The 19,697-nt window shown below is 51.6% G+C and overlaps 1 protein-coding gene and 1 long non-coding RNA gene across 3 annotated transcripts in view; one reads left to right on the top strand and one right to left on the bottom strand.

The window, feature by feature from the left end:
• ADGRD1 (adhesion G protein-coupled receptor D1) overlaps window positions 1–18,186 on the top strand; it is a 176,890-nt gene extending 158,704 nt beyond the window's left edge. For both annotated transcript variants that reach the window (XM_061384498.1, XM_061384499.1), the window contains 5 exons: window positions 7,574–7,665; window positions 11,502–11,628; window positions 12,886–12,927; window positions 14,505–14,597; window positions 15,970–18,186. In XM_061384498.1, coding sequence (XP_061240482.1) covers window positions 7,574–7,665; window positions 11,502–11,628; window positions 12,886–12,927; window positions 14,505–14,597; window positions 15,970–16,065 — 450 coding nt within the window. In that variant the 3' untranslated portion in view covers window positions 16,066–18,186. The remainder of the gene's footprint in view (window positions 1–7,573; window positions 7,666–11,501; window positions 11,629–12,885; window positions 12,928–14,504; window positions 14,598–15,969) is intronic.
• Window positions 10,385–11,160, bottom strand: LOC133228726 (uncharacterized). Its single transcript, XR_009730346.1, has 2 exons — window positions 11,071–11,160; window positions 10,385–10,713 (listed from the first exon to the last, which is right to left on the bottom strand). It is a non-coding gene; the product is annotated as an uncharacterized LOC133228726 (long non-coding RNA).
• Window positions 18,187–19,697: the final 1,511 nt, after the last annotated feature.

Below are 19,697 nucleotides of genomic sequence, written 5' to 3'. Positions count from 1 at the left end.
CCACACCTTGAGTCCTCCAGGATCACTGGAGCCCCACTGTCCTTCCTGGGGGAGCATTACCTCCAGCCCCACTCCAGCCCCTCTCCTTGACATCAGCCGTCAACGCCTGAGGACTGCAGTTCTCAAACTTGTTAGTAAGGGAGTTACTGGGGAGCGTGGGAGCAGTTCCCACCTTAGAGGTTCTAGATTTACTGGATGTGGGCTCCAGGACCTTTCAGAGCTCCAGGGGATCCCACCGTGGAGCCAGCTTGGGGTCTGAGGAGGGCCAGGGGAAGTCAGGGAGCCCTGGAGAATGAGGAGGGAGGTGTAGGCCTAGAACTGTTCAGTGACTTCACAATCGAGTGCAGGGTCAGCGGGCTGTGGCCCACGTGGTAAAGCCTGTGCAGTAGCACAGGTGATTACTTACAAGTCGTCTGCAGCAGCTGTCATGCTGCAGCCATTGAGTTGAGTTGTTTCAGTAGAGACTGTGAGGCCTAGAAAGCCAAAAGTATTTGCTACTTGGACCTTGAGAGAAAAATCATGCAGACCCTGGGCTGGGGGACGCAGTGGAGGGGTCCAGAGACCCAACCTCTCTGAGCCTCAGGGCTCATTCTGGCTGCAGTTGGGTGTGTCTCATGTTCCTTGTCTCCTCTGAGGACCCTGGGTTGTGCGTGTTGAGTTGTTCCCCATTGTTCAGAGGTGCCCCCTGAAGACAGCAGTTTTCAGGACCCAGGTAGGGCCTGGCCCCATTGTGTAAAGTGTGCACAGCTCTGTCTGGGCGCAAGTTCACATGAGTATGTCTGTGGGAAAGAAATGTCTGGACGGATGCAATGGGATAGGGTTCCCTCCAGAGGGATTCGTGTCTGGGGGCTACCTGTTTGCATATCCCATGCATTTAAAAAACACCCGGCAATTTTAAACTAAAACACTTTAGCAAGGTGCAGGTTCATGTTGGGACATGTGGTTTCTGTGTGTCCTGGTGAGGTTGATCTTGGAGGGGCAGGAACCAGGGGGACAGAGATTGTCACGGTTATGCCTGCTGGGCCCATGGCAGGGGCCAGGAAAGGGCAGATCCAAGCCCCTTCTGGGAACAGCTCATCCTTCACCCCACTGTCAGATACCGACCCCCCTCCCAACTGTCCCTTCACAAACCATCCTACCTGATTATGAAGGGACACGGATGTCATTCCCTGGGTGACTTCAGTGAGCCTGAGTGCAGATGTGCCTATGGGGCCAGCAGGTCTTACAGAAGCAGGGACACAACCTGAGCCCCGTATAGGGCTTGTTCCATGCCAGCCCCACTGGGGAGACAGCCTCCAAGCCAGGGAAGAGAAAAGTCTGGAGCTTTAAAGTCCTTCTCTCACATGAAACAACGGACTGGTTCAAAACTGGGAAAGGAGTACGTCAAGGCTGTATATTGTCACCCTGCTTATTTAACTTATATGCAGAGTACACTAGGTGAAATGTCAGGCTGCATGAGGCACAAGCTGGAATCAATAACCTCAGATAAACAGATGATACCATCCTTAAGGCAGAAAGTGAAGAAGAACTAAAAAGCCTCTTGATGAAGGTGAAAGAAGAGAGTGAAAAGGCTGGCTGAAAACTCAACATTCAAAAAACTAAGATCATGGCATCTGGTCCCGTCACTTCATGGTAAATAGATGGGGAAAAAGTGGAAACAGTGGCAGGTAATATCTTCTTGGGTTCCAAAAATCACTGTGGACGGTGACTGTAGCCATGAAATTAAAAGATGCTTGCTCCTTGGAAGAAAAGCTATGACAAACCTAGACAGTGTATTAAAAAGCAGACATCACTTTGCTGACAAAGTTTTGTATAGTCAAAGCTGTGGTTTTTCCAGTAGTCATGTATGGATGTGACAGTTGGACCATAAAGAAGGCTGAGAGCCAAAGAATAAATGCCTTCAAACTGTGGTGCTGAAGAAGACTCTTGAGAGTCCCCTGGACTGCAGATCAAACCAGTCAATCCTAAAAGAAATCAACACTGAATATTCATTAGAAGGACTGATGCTGAAGCTGAAGTTCCAGTACTTTGGGCACCTAATGTTAAGAACTGACTCATTGGAAAAGACCCTGATGCTGGGAAAGATTGAGGGCAGGAGAAGAGGGTGATAGAGGATGAGATGGTTGGATGGCGTCACTGACTCAATGGACATGAGTTTGAGGAAACTCCGGGAAAAGGACAGGGAAGCCTGGTGTGCTGCAGTCCATGGGGTTGAAAAGAGTTGGACACAACTGAGCAACGGAACAACAACCACTTCTCACCTAGGAAGAAGCCAGAGTGGTTGTGTGACTCTACAAATACAGGTGCATAAAAATACATCAGTCAGTTCAGTTCAGTTCAGTCGCTCAGTCGTGTCTGACTCTGCAACCCCATGAATCACAGCACGCCAGGCTTCCCTGTCCATCACCAACTCCCGGAGTTCACTCAGACTCACATCCATCAAGTCAGTGATGCCATCCAGCCATCTCATCCTCTGTCGTCCCCTTCTCCTCCTGCCCCCAATCCCTCCCAGCATCAGGGTCTTTTCCAATGAGTCAACTCATTGTATAAAGATACATAGATACGGATATAGTTGTTGTCTAGTCACTAAGTCATATCCGACTCTTTGTGACTCTGTGGACTCTAGCCTGCCAGTCTTCTTTGGGCAAGAATACTGGAGTGGGTTGCCATTTCCTTCTCCAGGGGATCTTCCCAACCCAGGGATTGAACCCACGTCTCCTATATTGGCAGGCAGATTCTATACCACTGAGCCACCAGGGAAGCCCCATGGATACAGTTACCAATTCCTAAATACAGATACAGAAATGGACACAATTACAGTTACAGACATATAAATACAGAGTCATAAATGCCTATGCTGCTAAGTCACTTCAGTCGTGTCTGACTCTGTGCGACCCCATAGACGGAAGCCCACCAGGCTCCCCTGTCCCTGGGATTCTCCAGGCAAGGACACTGGAGTGGGTTGCCATTTCCTTCTCCAGTGCGTGAAAGTGAAAAGTGAAAGGGAAGTCGATCAGTTGTGTCCGACTCTTAGCAACCCCATGGACTGCAGCCTACCAGGCTCCTCCATCCATGGGATTTTCCAGGCAAGAGTACTGGAGTGGGGTGCCATTGCCTTCTCCATAAATGCCTATAGGGACATAGAAACAAGTAAAGATACAAACTGCAGCATTTACTATGTCTATATGTGTCTCTATACTTTCATTGGGAAATCGTGGCCACATCGCAGTGATTTTTCATGAATACCTGAGTAGCCCGGAGTCAGGTCAAGAAACACAGCATGGTCTGAACCCCAGAAGCCCTGCCACGATGTTCCCTCCTCCCAGCAGAGGTCCCCATGGTCTTGAGTGTATATCCTCCCCCCCGCCTTTTTTTCCTGCTGAAATGAGCTTGTGAATTATTGGTTTGACGTTCTGTCGTAAGTAGCTTGTTGGCTATTCGAATGCAGAGACACTTAGTTGATGAGATACATGATATTCACGTTACAGACGCCTCACTGCAGAGCCTTTCCCAGTTTGCAGCTAGGCACAAGCCAGGGTGAGTGAAATGCAGTGGGGAGCTGGGTCCGCTTCTGCTTTGTATTTTCATGAAAATACAAAGATTTGTTTCACCCACAGCCACCATCTCCCACTTAACTGTGCGTTGATGCGGGATCACAGGTTCTCTGCGCCTTCTCTCGTATTGCCGTGGCGGACGTGACTGTCTTACCAACTCAGAGGAAGCATGCACGCCAGATGAAATCAGACAGGCCCATGCTGAAAGAGAGAGGGGAAATAAACCCCAGCAGAAGCTTTGGAGAGATGAATTATAACATCCAATCATGCGGCAGCTTAACCATTATTGAAACGCTTTCTTCCGGGTCTTAAATACAGAGACCAGGAAATAACACAAGATCTGAAATTAGATCAGTCACTTGTAGCATTTCTATGTCTGTTAAACGATTTGCAGTAATCTGATCATGCATTTAGCGACCACATCACGGAGTCTGTGAACCGTAGCCTGAATCGTCTGGCTTCACACCTGAGAAGTCTGGGGCAGGGTCCCAGTTCAGCCTTCAAGCCCGCAGAGGGAGGGGGCGGTTGTGTTGTGACCTCTGGGGCCACGTGGGGTGTTCAGGCTCCTCCCCTGGCGTCCCTCTCCCAGGTTCTGGGCTTTGTGGCTTCTCCATCCTCTCCCCCAAATTATCGGGACACTTCATGGTTAAGCCTGTTTTCCTCCTGAGACCAAGGACATCACTGAAACAGTCACAGGAAAAGGGATTTATGTTAGTCCCCTTTTATAATTTAAGTAATTTGACTTTTGAACATTAACACACATGGCTAAAAATTTGAAAGCAAAGCTTAATAATATATATGAATAGTCTCTGCCCGCGTCTCTCTCTCAGCTCTCTGGTTTCCACCCACCTCCCCAAACAGATGCCCCTGGTACTAACTTCTTATGTATCCTAGGAGTGCTGCGCAGATATAGGTGAATATAAATATGCATTCACCTTGTGTGCATTTTCTGCACAGAAAGTGCTGCCTTGGTTCATAATACATCCAGGGAGCATGCTGCCCATGGTAGCCCCCAACCTGCTCCTTGTCGGAAACAATTCAGGTTGTTTCCAGTCTTTTCTTACAAGGCTTCAGCTTTGGCCAGTATGTGAGGAACCCAGGATATAAATTCCCAAAGTGAGAGAGGCAGGAGAGGACCACGCTAAGCATTCTTCCCCTGGAATGCAAGGAATTTACTGGAGGAAGTATAGGGGGGAGAAACCCAGATGTATCAGAACTCTAGAAAGTCAACCAAAGGCATAGAAACTGAAAAGTGTTTAATCACGAAAATCATGAGTCTTGGTGAGATAAGCAGGGTCTGTGCTTTTGATTCACCACTCCAGCTGATAGTCTCAACTCCACGACACAGCTTGTCGCCTCCGGAGACGACTGTGCAGTGTCCACCTGCCCTCAGAAGATGCTGTTTGCAGACCTCCCTGAACCTCAGTGTCTGGAATTAAAATTCACATTCTTTTCTGTTTTTTAATGGTTATTTTTGGCTGCATTGGGTCTTTGTTGCTGCACGTGGGCTTCTCTCTAGTTGAGGTGCACAGGCTTATGCACCTCAGGTGCACAAGTGCATTGCCTATGATATGGGATCTTAGGTCCCAACCAGGGATCAAACTCGTGCCCCCTGCCTTGGAAAGTAGATTCTTAACCATTGGCCCACCAGGGCAGTCCCTAAAATTCCCATTCTTAAAGTGGCTACCAGTTAGTTCCCTCACTCTCTGGTCACAGTCCCACTTGAATGGGCTGCCCCCACGTTTTTCACATCCGTGCTGGCCCACCTCTCTCTCATCTGCTGAGTGTGGCTCTCCTGTGGGTGTTGCCCAGTGTGGAGTGGGGAGGGCACTGGCGTGGCTGGTTATTCCTGTTTGCCAGCTTCTTCCATCCTCCCTGACCTCGGGAGATGTCCACCTTTAACCTCACTTTACAGGTGAGAGAATGGGAGTGAATGAGGGGGCCTGACTATCTGGAGCCAAGCTGCCCCGTGTGGAGGTGGTCAGTGAAGACTGGGGTCCCACTGACAGCATCTGTTTGTTATTTGCTATAAAGGCTAATGGGGCTTCTCAGGTGGTTCAGTGGTAAAGAATCTGCCTGCCCATGCAGGAGACATGAGATGTGGGTTTGATTCCTGGGTGGGGAAGATCCCCTGGAGGAGGAAATGGCAACCCACTCCAGTATTCTTGCCTGGAGACTTCCATGGACAGAGGAGCCTGGTAGGCTACAGTCCATGGGGTCGCAAAGAGTCAGACACAAATGTACGATAGACACACACACAGGCATAAAAACTAATAAACCGTTATTCACTTACTGTGATGGTGTGAGCAAGGGGCTGAATGGGCACAAGGGCCAGCTTCCTGGTGCTCCATCCCAAAGAACAGTGCAGGCAGGGATGCTCACTGATGGAGAGGCTGCTGCTGAGTCCTGGACCAGGGAGCCAGGGAGGAGGAGGTAGGAGGAGGACTGGGAGTGGAGAAGGTGCGGGTCACTGAGGCAGAGTGGGGAGACATGTCTGCAAGACTCCTGGGATAAGGGGTATCAGCAGAGGTGCTTTGGAAAGGCCCCAGGTTGGACCCCCTAAGAAAGCCAGGAATGCAGGTATTCAGGCCAGGAATGCAGATATATGTGTGGCATGGCCAGTCAGGGTGGGAGGGGCCTGAGTCCCTGCCTGCAACTTCTTTCAGACCTTAGGATGCTCTGCTGTACCACAGGTCTGGGATGGGGAGGGCCACTTTCCCTAGGAGGCTTGCCAGGGAAAGTCTTTGTTCTTACCTGTGGTCAGGCCTGGAAGTTCACACATGGCCAGGAGCCGGACTCCTCAGTGATTCTGTAAATGACCTCTGAGCTTTTCAAATACAAAGAAGTCCCTGGCCACAGCACGACCCTGGATTCCAGCTGGCATGGATCCTGTAGCGGAAAGAAATCTAGAGGGAGGGGATGCTTCTGCTGTCATCTGCCTGGTCGGACTCCTGTTCAGGACCCTGGAGAGCTGCCCATGGGAGAGGATGGGTTGTGCTGGAGCCACTGCCACCGACCCTTGCAGCCCCCCGCCCCTAGCCCTCAGTCCCCAAGAGGAGCCTCCCAGCCCCTCAGACTCCAAGAGGACCTTGCCTAGCAGGAGCAAGCACTCGGCAGAAGATGAAGAATCCTCTACCATGGCCTCTGTGGATCCCACAGCTGGGAGCCTGGAGTAGGGGCAGGAGATGAGAGTCAGGCTGTACTGGGGCTTTGGAGATGTGATTTCCTATCTTTCCAACACTCAGACTGCACTGTGGGTGTTAATACTTATTAGGTGGAAAAACTGAGGTTCAGAGGACTTCAGTGTCACACCCAGGGAGTACATGGTGAAAGGAAATTGGAACCAGTTCTGTCTGATGCTGAAGTTCACAATCTCCTTACCTCAATGCTGAGTGGAGCGGTGCTTGCTTTCTTTCTTTTAATATTTATTTATAAATTTTTGGCTGCACCGGGTCTTTATCGCTGCATGCAGGCTTTCTCCAGTTGCAGCGAGCAGGTGGCTACTCTTTGTTGCAATGCGTGGTCTTTTCACTGCAGTGGCCTCTCCTGTCGTGGAGCATGGGCTCCAGGGTGTGCAGGCTTTACTGGTGCGTGGGCTCAGTAGTGTGGCTCGCAGGCTCCAGAGCATAGTCTCATTAGTTGCAGTCCACGGGCTTCATTGCCCCACGGCATGTGGGATCCTCCTGGACCAGGGACCAAACTCGTGTCCCCCACGTTGCAAGGCAGATTCCCAACTACTGGATCACCAGGGAGGCCTGAGAGGTGCTTTCTTTGATGTGCTTCTGGGGACTAGCCCTGGGATTTTGGGCTGTCTTTTCTCTAGCATAGATGTGTGCTCCTGGAAGCAGTCTTGCAGGGGATCTGTGTAGGTGAAAGTTCAAAGACACTGTTAGATTTCTCCCAGAGATGCCACCTGTTTGCTCGAGAAGCCCGGCTGGGGAGTGGGTGCCCCCAGGTGGACTCAGATGTCCTGCAGGTGCGCTCCAGCCCTTACCTTGTCTCCTGTGCTCCTCGTGCAGGTCAACATTGGCATCCTCATTGCGGTGACCAGGGTCATTTCACAGATCAGCGCCGAGAACTACAAGATACATGGAGATCCCAGTGCCTTCAAGTAAGCTGGACCCGGGGCTGTCAGCCATGCCCCACCCCGCCACTGATGCTGTGGGGGTGGCAGGAAGGCGGGTCACACTCTTGGGCTAGCTCTGTGTCCACTTGACATCACAGGGAGCACAGAGCTCATGCCCTCATCTGTCTCAACCAGGAGCAGCCCCCTTTCCAAGCTCGCTGCCCCATCCGTAAAAGAGGGGGTTTATTGGATGATCCTCCAGAGACAGCTTCACCCCTAGAGTTAGAGGAGCTTGTGGTGGGGTACAGAGGTACTCAAGCCTGACTGTCCTGCTGCGTCGGTTGTGGCTCAGCCCTTACCATCTGCTGAGACCTCATGGGCTGTTCAATCCCATAGCACCCTGCTTTGCTGATCTGTGTGGTGGGGGTGATAGCTGCCATCTCAAAGGTTGGCCTGACCTGTGCTGGGGCTGATCCATCCACAGAAGGAGCAGGTGTCTCCACACTCACATTTGCTGCCTTCTGGGGTTTCCTCGCCCCATTATTGGGGATCTGCTGCTTGCAAGTGTCAGAAAACCCAACACAAGCTGATTCAAGCAAAAGGCAACCATGAGTCTAGGAGTGAGTCTAGAATGGCTTAGTCCAGGACCCAGTCTGCCTGCATTTCTCTGCCCCACATCATCTGTTGGCTTCACCCTGAGATGAACTGTGCCTCCTGGTGACAAAATGGCTGCCAAAGAAGGTTCAAGTCCATGGGAAAGTGTGTCTCTTTCCCTCAAAATCAGACAGAGGTCCTGAGCCTGCAAGCAGACTCAGACCAGGCCATATGCCCATTCATGAATCAGTTACAGTGGATGGAAGTCAGCAGTTAACTCAGGCCTGAGTCACATGGTCCATCCTGGCTCTGGGGTGCAGGCAGCACCTCTAAACCACAGGGCCAGGAAGTGGGAGAGGTGGCTCGTTGCAGGGAATTTAGGGGGTTACACAAAGAGACCGGGATTCCCAGGTGGTGCTAGTGGTAAAGAACCCATCTGTCAATGCCAGAGAAGTAATACATGCGAGTTTGATCCCTTGGTAAGGAAGATCCTCTGGAGAAGGAAAAGGCAACTCACTCCAGTGTTCTTGCCTGAGAATCCCATGGACAGAAGAGCCTGGCAGGCTACAGTCCATGGGGTCACAAAGAGTTGGACATGACTGAAGTGACTTATAAACACGGCACAGTTACTAGGCAGCTAGCATTCTGTAAGTTACTTTAGCTACACTACATCTCTTCTGATCTGAAAGGGAAAAGAGTAAATATATCTGCGGCAAATCGATAAGACAATTATTCTGTAATGAATTCCAAACACTATAAATTAACCTGACAGGTGGCTCTGGCTTCTTGGACTTTTTCAGCCCCTGGAAACCTTGGAGATGCTCCTGGGTCAGGATCACTTGCTTTCCTCTTTCATCAGCGAGAACAGGCAGCGCTGCTCCATGAGGCAGCCTGTCCCCAGCCAAGGGGCCTGGCCAGGGAGGAGCCCGACCCTCCCTCACCCCAACCTCAGTCTGTAGGCCCTCCCCTCCACGGACAGGGCCCTGGTCTGTCTCCAGCACAGGCTCTTGCTGCCCCTCTGACCTGGCACCCAGGGGACCACTGGCCTGGCTGTGCCCAGAGCAGCCTAGGTCTCAACTCACACCCACCCCTTCTCTCTGGCCCCTGTCCCCTCTTTATGCATCATGGCCCAGGAGGCGGCTGAGCCCATGACCTGCCTGCTCTCCACAGGGACCTGGTCTCGGAGTGGAGGCTGACACATGGGAGATGGGGCTGTGATCTGGAGGGTGTTTCTGCCTCTCTGAGGAACCATGACTGGGGCAATGCCACTGTGCCCTCCCGTGTCCTGTGTCCTTCAAGTGACACAACGGCCCTGGGCCGACCTCCTGAAGAGAGTCCATCTGGTCTCTCTGTACAGACCCCTGACTCTGATGTCACCCAGCACTGACTCCTCTTCACGTGGTGCAGCTGGACCCTGAGTAGCTCTCTCACTCCCTTCTTAGTGTCATTAGAGTGACCACCCCCTCCCTGGGCTGGTGAAGCAGGAGCCCTGGAGGCTGGGCTGGAAGATGCAACACAGCCTCCTTGGGACACTTCCAGCTCCTCGTCTCTTGGATTCAGTCTAAGCCTCTCCTTCCTGCCCATCAGCTCAATCAATGCTCAGTGACTAACGGGATCAGATGCTTCCTCTGGAGCCCTAATGGGCTGCCTTCCACCTGCTTTCTCATCTCTTATTTATTGGTCATGACTTCAGACTCCCCAGAAAGCAGCAGAGAACATTGAGTTTTCCCAGTGAGATCAGGGACCTGGGGATGGGGAGGGAGGTGTGAACCACGTGGAGCCTTGGGTGGTTAGAGGATGCAGGAGGTGGAGCCCCACTCAGGCCCCGCCCCTGGGGGGAGCGAGTTGGGGCGGGGCATCAAGGAGTCACATGCTTGCTTGCGTGCGTGCGTGGTGCGTACATGCGTCATGCATACGTGCATGTGGACAGCGTCCCCCTCCCGGGCCTTCGACTGTTCAGGGACCCCGCTCCTTCCACCTTTGACAAGACCTGGCAGCTTGGTTAACAAGCCCACAGAGAGCCTCAACTAGAGGAGTTTCTCCCAAGATTCTTATCATTTATTGCTCTCTTTTTTAAAGTAAAAATGAACCATCCCTTTAAAGTAGCACATTTGATACCGATTTGTCGGCGGCTGCTCCTTTCAATTACAGATTTTTCCAGGATCTAAAGTTTGAACCTAAATCATTCACGATATTTTATTTCCCAGATTCGGGTGTTTTAACGGTGTTAACATTATGATAACACACGGCGGCAGCTTCCCTGAGAGCTGACATGCGGGAACAACCTTTGGTTTCTCAGGAATTTGCCGCCAGGAGCTGTCAGTGCCGGGAGCTTGGCTTTCTGACCCGGAAGTGCCTTGGGGCTGTTACACCACCTTCCGGAAAGGGTTGGATCCATGTCCCCCACGTCTGCGGGCTCATCTATGAGCTCTTCCTTCATCCGTTCAGTGACCACTTCCTGAGAGCCTGCAGGTTCTGGCGCCTTGCTGCGCTTTGGGGCTGTGGAGATGCAAAGTCCAGCCTCCAGACAACTCACCCTCCAGTGAGCGAGACTGTGTCAGCCACTGCGCTGAAGGACGAGGGGTGTGCCGGTTGCTGACCTGAGCAGCACAGCTCCCATCAGCCTCCAGACTTTTCTCTAAAGCTCACATGCAGAGACTCCCTCCACCCTCATCCCCATGAAAAGCTGAGCTGTTGCAGGAGTCAGGTAGCCTGGGCTTCAGTTAGCATGTGATTTGCAGGGCATATCAGAAACAACCAGGATTCAGACAACCTCATGGGCACTGCCTCAACACCAGCTCTGTCTGGGCTCTCCAGACACTGGGGAATCGAGATCCTTCTTCTCGAGGAACTCACATTCCGAGGGGGAGCCTCAGGGCTGATGCTGCAGGCGCCCCAGCACTGGGTGTGTCTCCCACCCTACCCAGCCCCACAGCTCTGCTTCCCTCTGTGACACCTGGGATCAGCATTTGCGTCAGCATCACCACCAGCTGAGTCAGGGTGGCCATCCCGAGTTTGCCCAGTGGACGTGCTGGCTCCCAGATGCCCAGAAGGGGCTGCAGTCCAACGGAGCAGAACAAGCCCTGGATCAGCTTGGCCCAGGGCTGGCCTGGCAGCGACCTTGTCTTATACATCTGGGGTGGTCAGCGCCTCACCCAAGGTCTCCTGAAGGGAGGAGCCCGGTCTCACTTCTAGCAGCGGCTCTGTCTGCTCCCAGCCAGAAGCCTTCCATCTGGACCCTCCCTGTCTGCCCATCACCAGAGTGCCCATCCCTGTTTCTCTGGCAGGTTGACCGCAAAAGCTGTGGCCGTGCTGCTGCCCATCCTGGGAACCTCGTGGGTCTTTGGCGTGCTTGCTGTCAACAACCAGGCCATGGTCTTCCAGTACATGTTTGCCATACTCAACTCCTTACAGGTGAGGGCCCAATGGGATTGTCAGCCTGGGAGCTGTCAGCTTTGTGAATAGATGAGTGCGTGCAGGTTGCCATGGCAACAGGAAGGAGACACTCTGATCTGTTCCCTCCACAGGGGTTCACCTTGTGAGCCCGTAGGGTGGGAGCATCCCAGAGGACAGAGGCATGGATGGGGCACACACTGGGGTCTCTGAGCAAACAGGGCCTGGAGGACCCCATTTACAACAGGGTTGCCTCATCTTTCAGGGACGTACCTGTGGGAGATACATCCAGCTTGAATGGAAGATGATCAGCATGTGGGTGGCTCCTAAAAGGGAGCCGGGCATGGAGGGGTGGTGAAGAGGGAGGTACCTCAGGTTCTGAGTTCTCATCTGCCCTCTACATGGAAGGACAGAAAAGGTAACGGCCTGAAAACCGGAGATCTGAGATGCCCAGAGTCCGAGTCCCCAGACCCACAAGCCCCTGCTGGAAGGACAGAGGTGAATGCTCATTGCCATCCATAGCCTACACAGCCGAGCTGCGGGCTGAATCCCGGCCAATGTCACTGCGGCCCAGCTCAGCCCTTACCGTAATGTCCTTGCTGCCTCTGGGTCTTCATGACCAGCAGCTGTGTTGCACTTTTAATCTGTAATAAGCCCCTATACACACCTTTCTTCTGGTTGTCATGGTGACAGGGGATAGGTTGTCGTGGCAGCAGCCCTTACACACCATAGGTCCTGGGTTCCTCATTTATCCTCTGTGTCCTGGTCTCCGCTTCCATAAAACAGGAACAGTAATAGGACCCACTTTATGGGGCTGCTTTTAGCACTCAATGAGATGAAGTGTTTGCCTAGTGCTGACACAGAGGAGAAGTCTCTAGATGTTTGGGGACATCCTCGTCTTGGATCTGTTTTCGTTGTCATCATCATACTTGGTCTGCCGGTGAGGACACAAGGGCTGTTTAGCTGGTAGGCTCGTGCCCTCCCACCTGTCCTCCCCAGCAAGTTTGCTCCTCTTCCAGGTTAAGCCAATCTGGGCATGTACCTGTCTCTGTATCTTGGCCGTGGTGTCTGCCTGCATCTAGGTTAGGTTACAGAACACCCTTCCATCCGCATGGTTTCATGGTGAAGCATCACAGCCTGCTCACATCCTCTCCAACAACAAGCCATGCTGATGCCACTCTAGAGTCCATGGGTGACATTGGAAGGAACCCTCAGAAAGTGTTTGTAACAAAAATGCAAGAGGCTCTAATTCTGCGTTTTCTTCCCTTTCCTTCCCAGGGATTTTTCATCTTCCTCTTTCACTGTCTTCTGAATTCAGAGGTATGTCTGCTCCACTTCCTGCCAACATGAAGCTGGTTTTTCATTTCTGCAAGGGCACAGAGAGCAGGAAAGGTGTGGCCTCATCTGGCTGGTTTCTGGGACTGTAACGCTGAATGAGCCTTGGTTTCTGTAACAGGTTGTGTGCAGGCGGCTGCTTCACATCAGTCCCTCCTCCCTCATCCCGGTTGCTAAGCAATATACACAAATCCTCCCTCACTGATGTCACCCAGGGGCTGCTGGCTGCATGGAGGACCAGGGGAGATGGAGACAGTGTAGAGTAACTCAGTTGGAGACTCAGGACCTTGCTTGGCATCTGGTGTATTAGGGAGAGTGAGATGCAGATGGGCTCCCAGCAAACCCTCCCCCAAGGCATACAGGAAGCTGACCTGGGGTGTAAGGAAGACTCTTGACTACAGGGATTAGAGACGGGGCTTTTGTGATGCGGCTTCCAAGGGCACTGGGGCACTTGGAGTGGGCTCATTCCTCTTGGTGCAATCTGGGCCATTGCCCCTGCCCTGTACTTGGCCACGGGATGGTGCAGGCTGCTCTGGATCCCATCTCTGAGGACCAGTAATCCATAGGAAAAGTTTTACCCTTACATTGTGGGTTTGGTACCATGTTTCTCGGTATTTGCGCCAGGTGGCACTAGTGGTAAAGAGCCCACCTGCCACTGCAGGAGACGTGAGACACGGGTTCAATCCCAGGGTCGGGAAGATCACCTAGAGCAGGGTATGGCAACCCAGTCCAACATTCTTGCCTGGAGAATCCCATGGACAGAGGAACCTGGTGGGCTACATACAGTCCATGGGGTCGCAAAGAGTTGGTCATGATTGAAGTGACTCAACACACACACACACACACACACACACACACACACAACAGGCTGGGATTATGGGGAAATGCCTCTGGAATGATGATTGAGAACAGGGTGGGAACACCCGCTCTGTGCTCTTTCAGGAGATTCTGTCCATTTGCACAGGAGAGGTCAGGCAGAGAGGAAGGAGATGTGGGGTGGAACACGCAGGGTGAGTTGCCCAGGACGATGGAAGCCAATGGAAGAGGGAGATCACATGATTGCAAAGACCAGAGAGCAGCCCTAGCAGAGGCTGAGACTGATCCATGTGGCAGAGGGAGCAGAAAGGGGAGCAGCCTCAGAACCACACACAGCCTGCCCCACTCGTGCATTTGTTCATTTACTGCTCTGGGTGATGTCTGTGCCAGTCACATGCCCTGCCCTCATGCTGTTCATTGTTGAGCATGTCCTGTCTCTTCACCCAGAGCTGTGAGGTCAGCAAAGACCAGGAGATCCAGCTTTCTCCCCGTGCAGGGTTGGGTATGGCGGGAGTTGGTGCGGGGGATGGGCACAGTCTGTATCTGCCAAACGAATCAATGACACACAGCACAGCTCTGGAACCACTGACTGGACCCAATACCTCCGAATCCTGTCTCACCCCATGTGCAGTGTTCTGGGCCTGGCATCAGCACAAATTCCTCAGGACCTTTTAGAATGACCTCTTATTGTTGCTTTTTCCACTTCTGAAATTGCTTCCATTGAGCCTTCCATTCTGCTTTTGAAGGTGAGAGCGGCTTTCAAGCATAAAACCAAGGTATGGTCCCTCACGAGCAGTTCCAGCCGCCAGGCCAACGTGAAGCCCTTCAGCTCGGACATTGTGAGTGCGTGTGGTGTCTTGTCTGCACCCCTCCTGTGCCGGCCCATCCTTCTCCAAGTGCCTTCCATCCTTGGCCCACCTTGACCCAGGGCTCTTGTTCCTTGTCCTTATTGCCTGCAAAGCCAGTCCCTGCTGGCCGGGGACTTGCTCCAGCTTCACTGAGCTGCACACAGCTCCCACCTTGCTGAGGACCAAGGGGTCCCGAGCCTGTGTCTTTCGAGTCCTGAGCCCCGGCCCCTCTGCTTCCTCCTTCCCTAAGCTCCTTTGTCCGCACCATCTGTGTCGGGGCAAATGGCTGCCCAGGTCGAGGTGATGGAGGCTCGGCTCAGGTGCTGGTGCTTGTCAGTTGACCCTTTCACACCTGACATAGGCCTGCTGGTGGCACAAGCTGATGTCACACCCCAACAAGGTCCCCTCCTCATGAAGTCACCTGAACCTCTCTCCTGCACTTTCCAGGATCAGAACTTCTTATGTTGACTCGGGGATGGAAGGTCAGTTGACCAAGACGTAGACACTGGACACACTGGTGACCCACAGAGGCACAGAAGTCTGCTGGTACAGCCCGGCCTTTACATCAGGGCTCCTCCCCCTACAGATGCCTGAAAAATTGATTATGAGTGATCAGGGGTCTGAACAAGCCACGCACTTTTCAGTGCTGGGCTTGGATGTGTGGTTCCTTGTCCTCTGCCCTGCAGACCCCTGAGCAGGGTCCCGAGGCAGCCTGGAGCAAGCAGTGTCCTTCGTTCTCACTGCAATGCAGCTTCCTACCTGTCAGGTCCTTGCTCAGGGATCCCATCTCAGGAAGTCTTCCCCGGACAGCACTGAACAAAGGTGCTCCCTCCCTATTCCAGCATCATACACCTGCCTGCCACTCCCGGGAATTGTTCAGTTTATTCATTTGCTTGATGGCCATTGTCCGCCTCTCCCATCAGAATGTAAGCTCCACGAGAACTAAAGTCCGATCAGCTTGGCTCACTGGAGTGACCTCAGAGCCTGCCTCGGTCCCTGGTGCATTGCCTGCTCCATAAATCAACACAGAGGGAATGACTGCATAAGCAGATGGATGAATAGATTTGCAAATGAATGAATACATGTGCGAATGAATGAAGGAAGGAAGGAAGGACAGATCGATGAGTAAATGACTGCAGGGTTGAGTGCACCCCAGAAACTGGGGGCTATGAGGCAGGCAAATGCTTGCCAAGAAGGTGGGGAAAAGTGCTCATTTTTCTGGGGAGCAGTGCCCCTTCCTCAAACTAGGGAGGATTCTCAGGCAGCTTTCTGGCCCAAGGCTTTGCTCTCCACACTCCCAGGGCACCATGGGTTTCTTGTCTGGGAGCAGAGTCTTCACTCCTCACTCCTTTGTGGTTTGCAGATGAATGGGACCCGGCCTGCTACGGGCTCCACCAGGCTCAGCCCTTGGGACAAGAGCAGTCACTCCGGACACCGCGTGGACCTGTCTGCCGTGTGAGCAGAGAGGCTGAAGACCCGGCCGGCCTGCTGCTCAGAACCCCTCTACCTGCTGCAAACAGAACGCAAGCAACACTCTGCTGTCGCCACTGGGACCCTCTCCTCGTTACCGTCTGGACCCGGGGGTCACAGCCCCGAGAGAGCTGTTCTCACCTGTGATCTGCCCATGTGACAGAGTCTGCCAGTCTGCCTGCAGCCTGATACACAGAGGAGAGGGTGGGACCCTGGGGTACACACTTCCATTTCATCCCTGCCAGCGCACACACAGCACAGGCCCCTCCACACTGGGCGCACAGGGGCCATAGCACCGGTGAGAAGTTTAACCTCTGCCTTGTGATGGGGACTTTGGACCAAAGTCCTGCTGTATGCAGGGGAGGGTCGGGCTGAGGCAGCTGCCCATGAGCATGTTTTCTACCTGCCAACTCCACCTAACAACAGGGTCCCCAATGCCAGGCACCTGCCAAAGAGTGATTCTTTCTGCAGGGTGGTGTCAGCCTGGGCCAGCCCCACGTCTGCTCGCATGGCTGCGCTGGGCCTCTGCTGATGCCCAGGGCTGTGGGGGGGAGACGCTGGCTGCCCAGCCCCTGTCTGTGCATGGGGATCTCGCTAAGGCAAAGAGCTCCACCGAGGGTGGAGTCTTCTGCTCCGAAAGCATCTCAGCCCCTTCCTCATGAGTTTTTGCTCTTCAGATTCAAAGTCAGCCTTAAAATCCACCCCCTCCTTTCCTGGCACCTGAGCCTTCTCTGTGTTCATGATGGGCCAGAAGAGCCACCGTTTTCCAAGGCATAACATCCCTAGGATTTCTTCCTCATCACTTGCAAATACTTTTCCAGTTTTCCAAAGAGTGGATTACAGTGGAGAGTAGCACGGTACAGTACGTGACTGCACATTGCTGCAAAGGTGCCTTGACAGAGCCACGTGGCAGGCTGCTCTTGAGTGCGGGGGAGAATCAAGAACCCGTCCTGACGGACCTAGGGAGGTGGGGGGTGGCACTGGCTGTGTCTTCTGAGTTGATGTTTATTTATAGGCCTAGACCTGGACTCAGCCCCCCAGGAAACGGAATGATCCTTACGACCCCATGTTTGGGCGAGATCCCGTGGAACGCTAGAGTTTGCGATCCTAGATGTGAACCAAAACACCATGGAGTTGTTGGGAAACAAGACTGCGAAAGGTTGCACTGTGATGACAGCACTAAGAGTGCTTGTGAAATGTGTGGGTAAGAAATTCCAACCTGTTTTTGATACTGGAAAATCTTCCTTGAAAACTGTGACGGCGATAGCATTAAAGCCCCTGCCCCCCACGACCGTCCCGCCCTGTCCCCTCACCTCTGCTTTGTCTCCTGGTGAGTTTCTCTGTGGTTTTGTAGACCTTCACCCATCTTCCTCTGCACCTTCATAAAGGAACTGCCCTGATGACGATGAGTGTTAACAGTCATCTTCAAGCATCTCCTGCTGTGTTGAGGTTGGGACACAGTGGCATGTTGATGGAGGGGTTAACCTCTATCCCTCCACAGGGAGGAGGGGTCCTCAGATGTACCAGCCTCGGCACCTGTGACAGTGCCCTGTGTGGTGACAGTGCCCCTGGGGGGTGAACCTGCCTGATGCAGGCAAAGACCCCAGTGTTTGGTGAAAAGTATGGCTGGCCCCCGCTCTAAGTGTCTTGTGATTCCAGAAGCCAGGTCACCTGTAACTTGGCATTATATCCTTGTGCCCAAGAGCACCTAGAAGTGAGAACACTGTATTCCTAAGATTTACACTTGGATTTTTTTTTTCTTATTTAGTTTCTGGTGAAGCAAATCAAATAAGGAACTGTCTTTATTTTACATAGAATTCTTTGGTTTTTTAACTCTGCATATTCACTCTACACAGCTAATATATATCAGGAGAAGTAATGAACAACTTTTTATTTCTAAAAATGAGAGTAGTGCACTTTATTTATAGGCTATATATTTTGGCTTCTGCGGCACTCTATTATCTACACATAATTTGGCCGAAGATAAGCAATTGGAAAGAATTGTGTGTTTAAAGTAGTTTATAGCACAGGAAAGGTGATGAATGCAACTATGTAGTGAATATATGTTGTGACTTTTATGAAATAAACTCTTAATGTCCTTTAAGTAAAATGTGGTCCTTAGCATCTTTTGTTGGTGAAAGGCAAGCAAGACTGTGTGTCTCTTGACAAAAATCTATCGGGAAACGCACGTGGGTAAAATCCTATCCTGGGATTCACTTGACAGACTTCTACTCAGTGCTTTCTATGCCCTCAGCACATTCTGGTTCTGGGGACTCTGCCATGGACGATGCCCCACCCTACCCAGGAGCCTCCCTGGGTGCCTTCCTGGGTAGGGAAGAACGACAGACAGTGGGATTTTTGCAGCCCTGTGTTCCTCAGGTTAATGTATTGCATGGAATATTGGTGCTTCTTTTTTTTTTTTTTTAACCTACTAACATATTTTAGCTAATATATCAAAAATATTTCAACACAATATTAAAGAATTATCGAGCTATTTTATATTATTTTTATATACCAAGTCTTTAAATATGGTTTATTATTTTTTATTAAAAAATTTTGTACAGTTTTTAAAGTTAATACTCCATTTACAGTTATTACAAAATATTGGCTGTTTCCCCCATGTTGTACAGTACAGGTCTGTAGTTTATCTTACACCCAATGGTTTGTACCTCCCACTGCCCACCCCTGTACCGCCCCACCGCCACTGTGGCCACTAGTTTCTTCTCTGTATCTGTGAGTCTGCTTCTCTTTTGTTATAGTCACTAGTTGGTTGTGAACCCCTAGTGTCTCAGGCAGTAAAGAGTCTGCCTGCAATGCAGGAGACCTGGGTTCAACCCCTGGGTTGGGAAGATCCCCTGGAGAAGGGCATGGCAACCCCCTCCAGTAGTCTTGCCTGGAAAATCCCATGGACAGAGGAGCCTGGCAGGCTATAGTCCATGGGATTGCATAGAATTGGACATGACCGAGCATGCATGTATGGCATAGTTTGTTGTATTTTTGTAGGTTACACACACACACACACACACACACACACATATACACTGGTTATTCTTCATGGGAGGTTCAAAGATCCTCCCAGCTATAGTTATTCATTTGCTTTGTCATGTTTCTCTTGGTTCCTTTTACACGTGATCTACTTGGTCCTATATCTTGTCTGCTGTGCAGACATCTGCTTTTAAACTTGATGTACTGACATACTGTGGGGACTTCCCTGGTGGTCCAGTGCTTAAGAATTCACTTTGCAATGCAGGGGAAGTGGGTTTGAACCCTGGTCGGGGAACTAAGATATCACATGCTGTGGAGCAGCCAAGCCCTCGTGATGCAACTACTGAGCCTGTGCACCCTGGATCCTATCTGCCACTGCTAGAGAGTCCATGTGCTGCAACGGAAGAGCCCATGTGCTGCAGCTAAGACCAGACACAGCCAGATAAATAAATAATATAACAAAAATTAAGTTGATGTACTCTCTTAAACTGTTTTCTGTATTACTAGGTATTATTCATAATTATAATGTATATACATAAACATTAATTCCATATATTTTACCAAAACTTGGCACTATTTTACAATGTAATGATTGCTATGCTTCTGTAGCCCTCCAGGCTCCTCTACCATGGAATT

The sequence above is a fragment of the Bos javanicus genome, chromosome 17 (assembly GCF_032452875.1).
Source record: "Bos javanicus breed banteng chromosome 17, ARS-OSU_banteng_1.0, whole genome shotgun sequence".
NCBI lineage: Eukaryota > Metazoa > Chordata > Mammalia > Artiodactyla > Bovidae > Bos > Bos javanicus.
The sequence above is the reverse complement of the archived record's forward strand: the minus strand, read 5'-3'. Positions and strand labels throughout refer to the sequence as shown.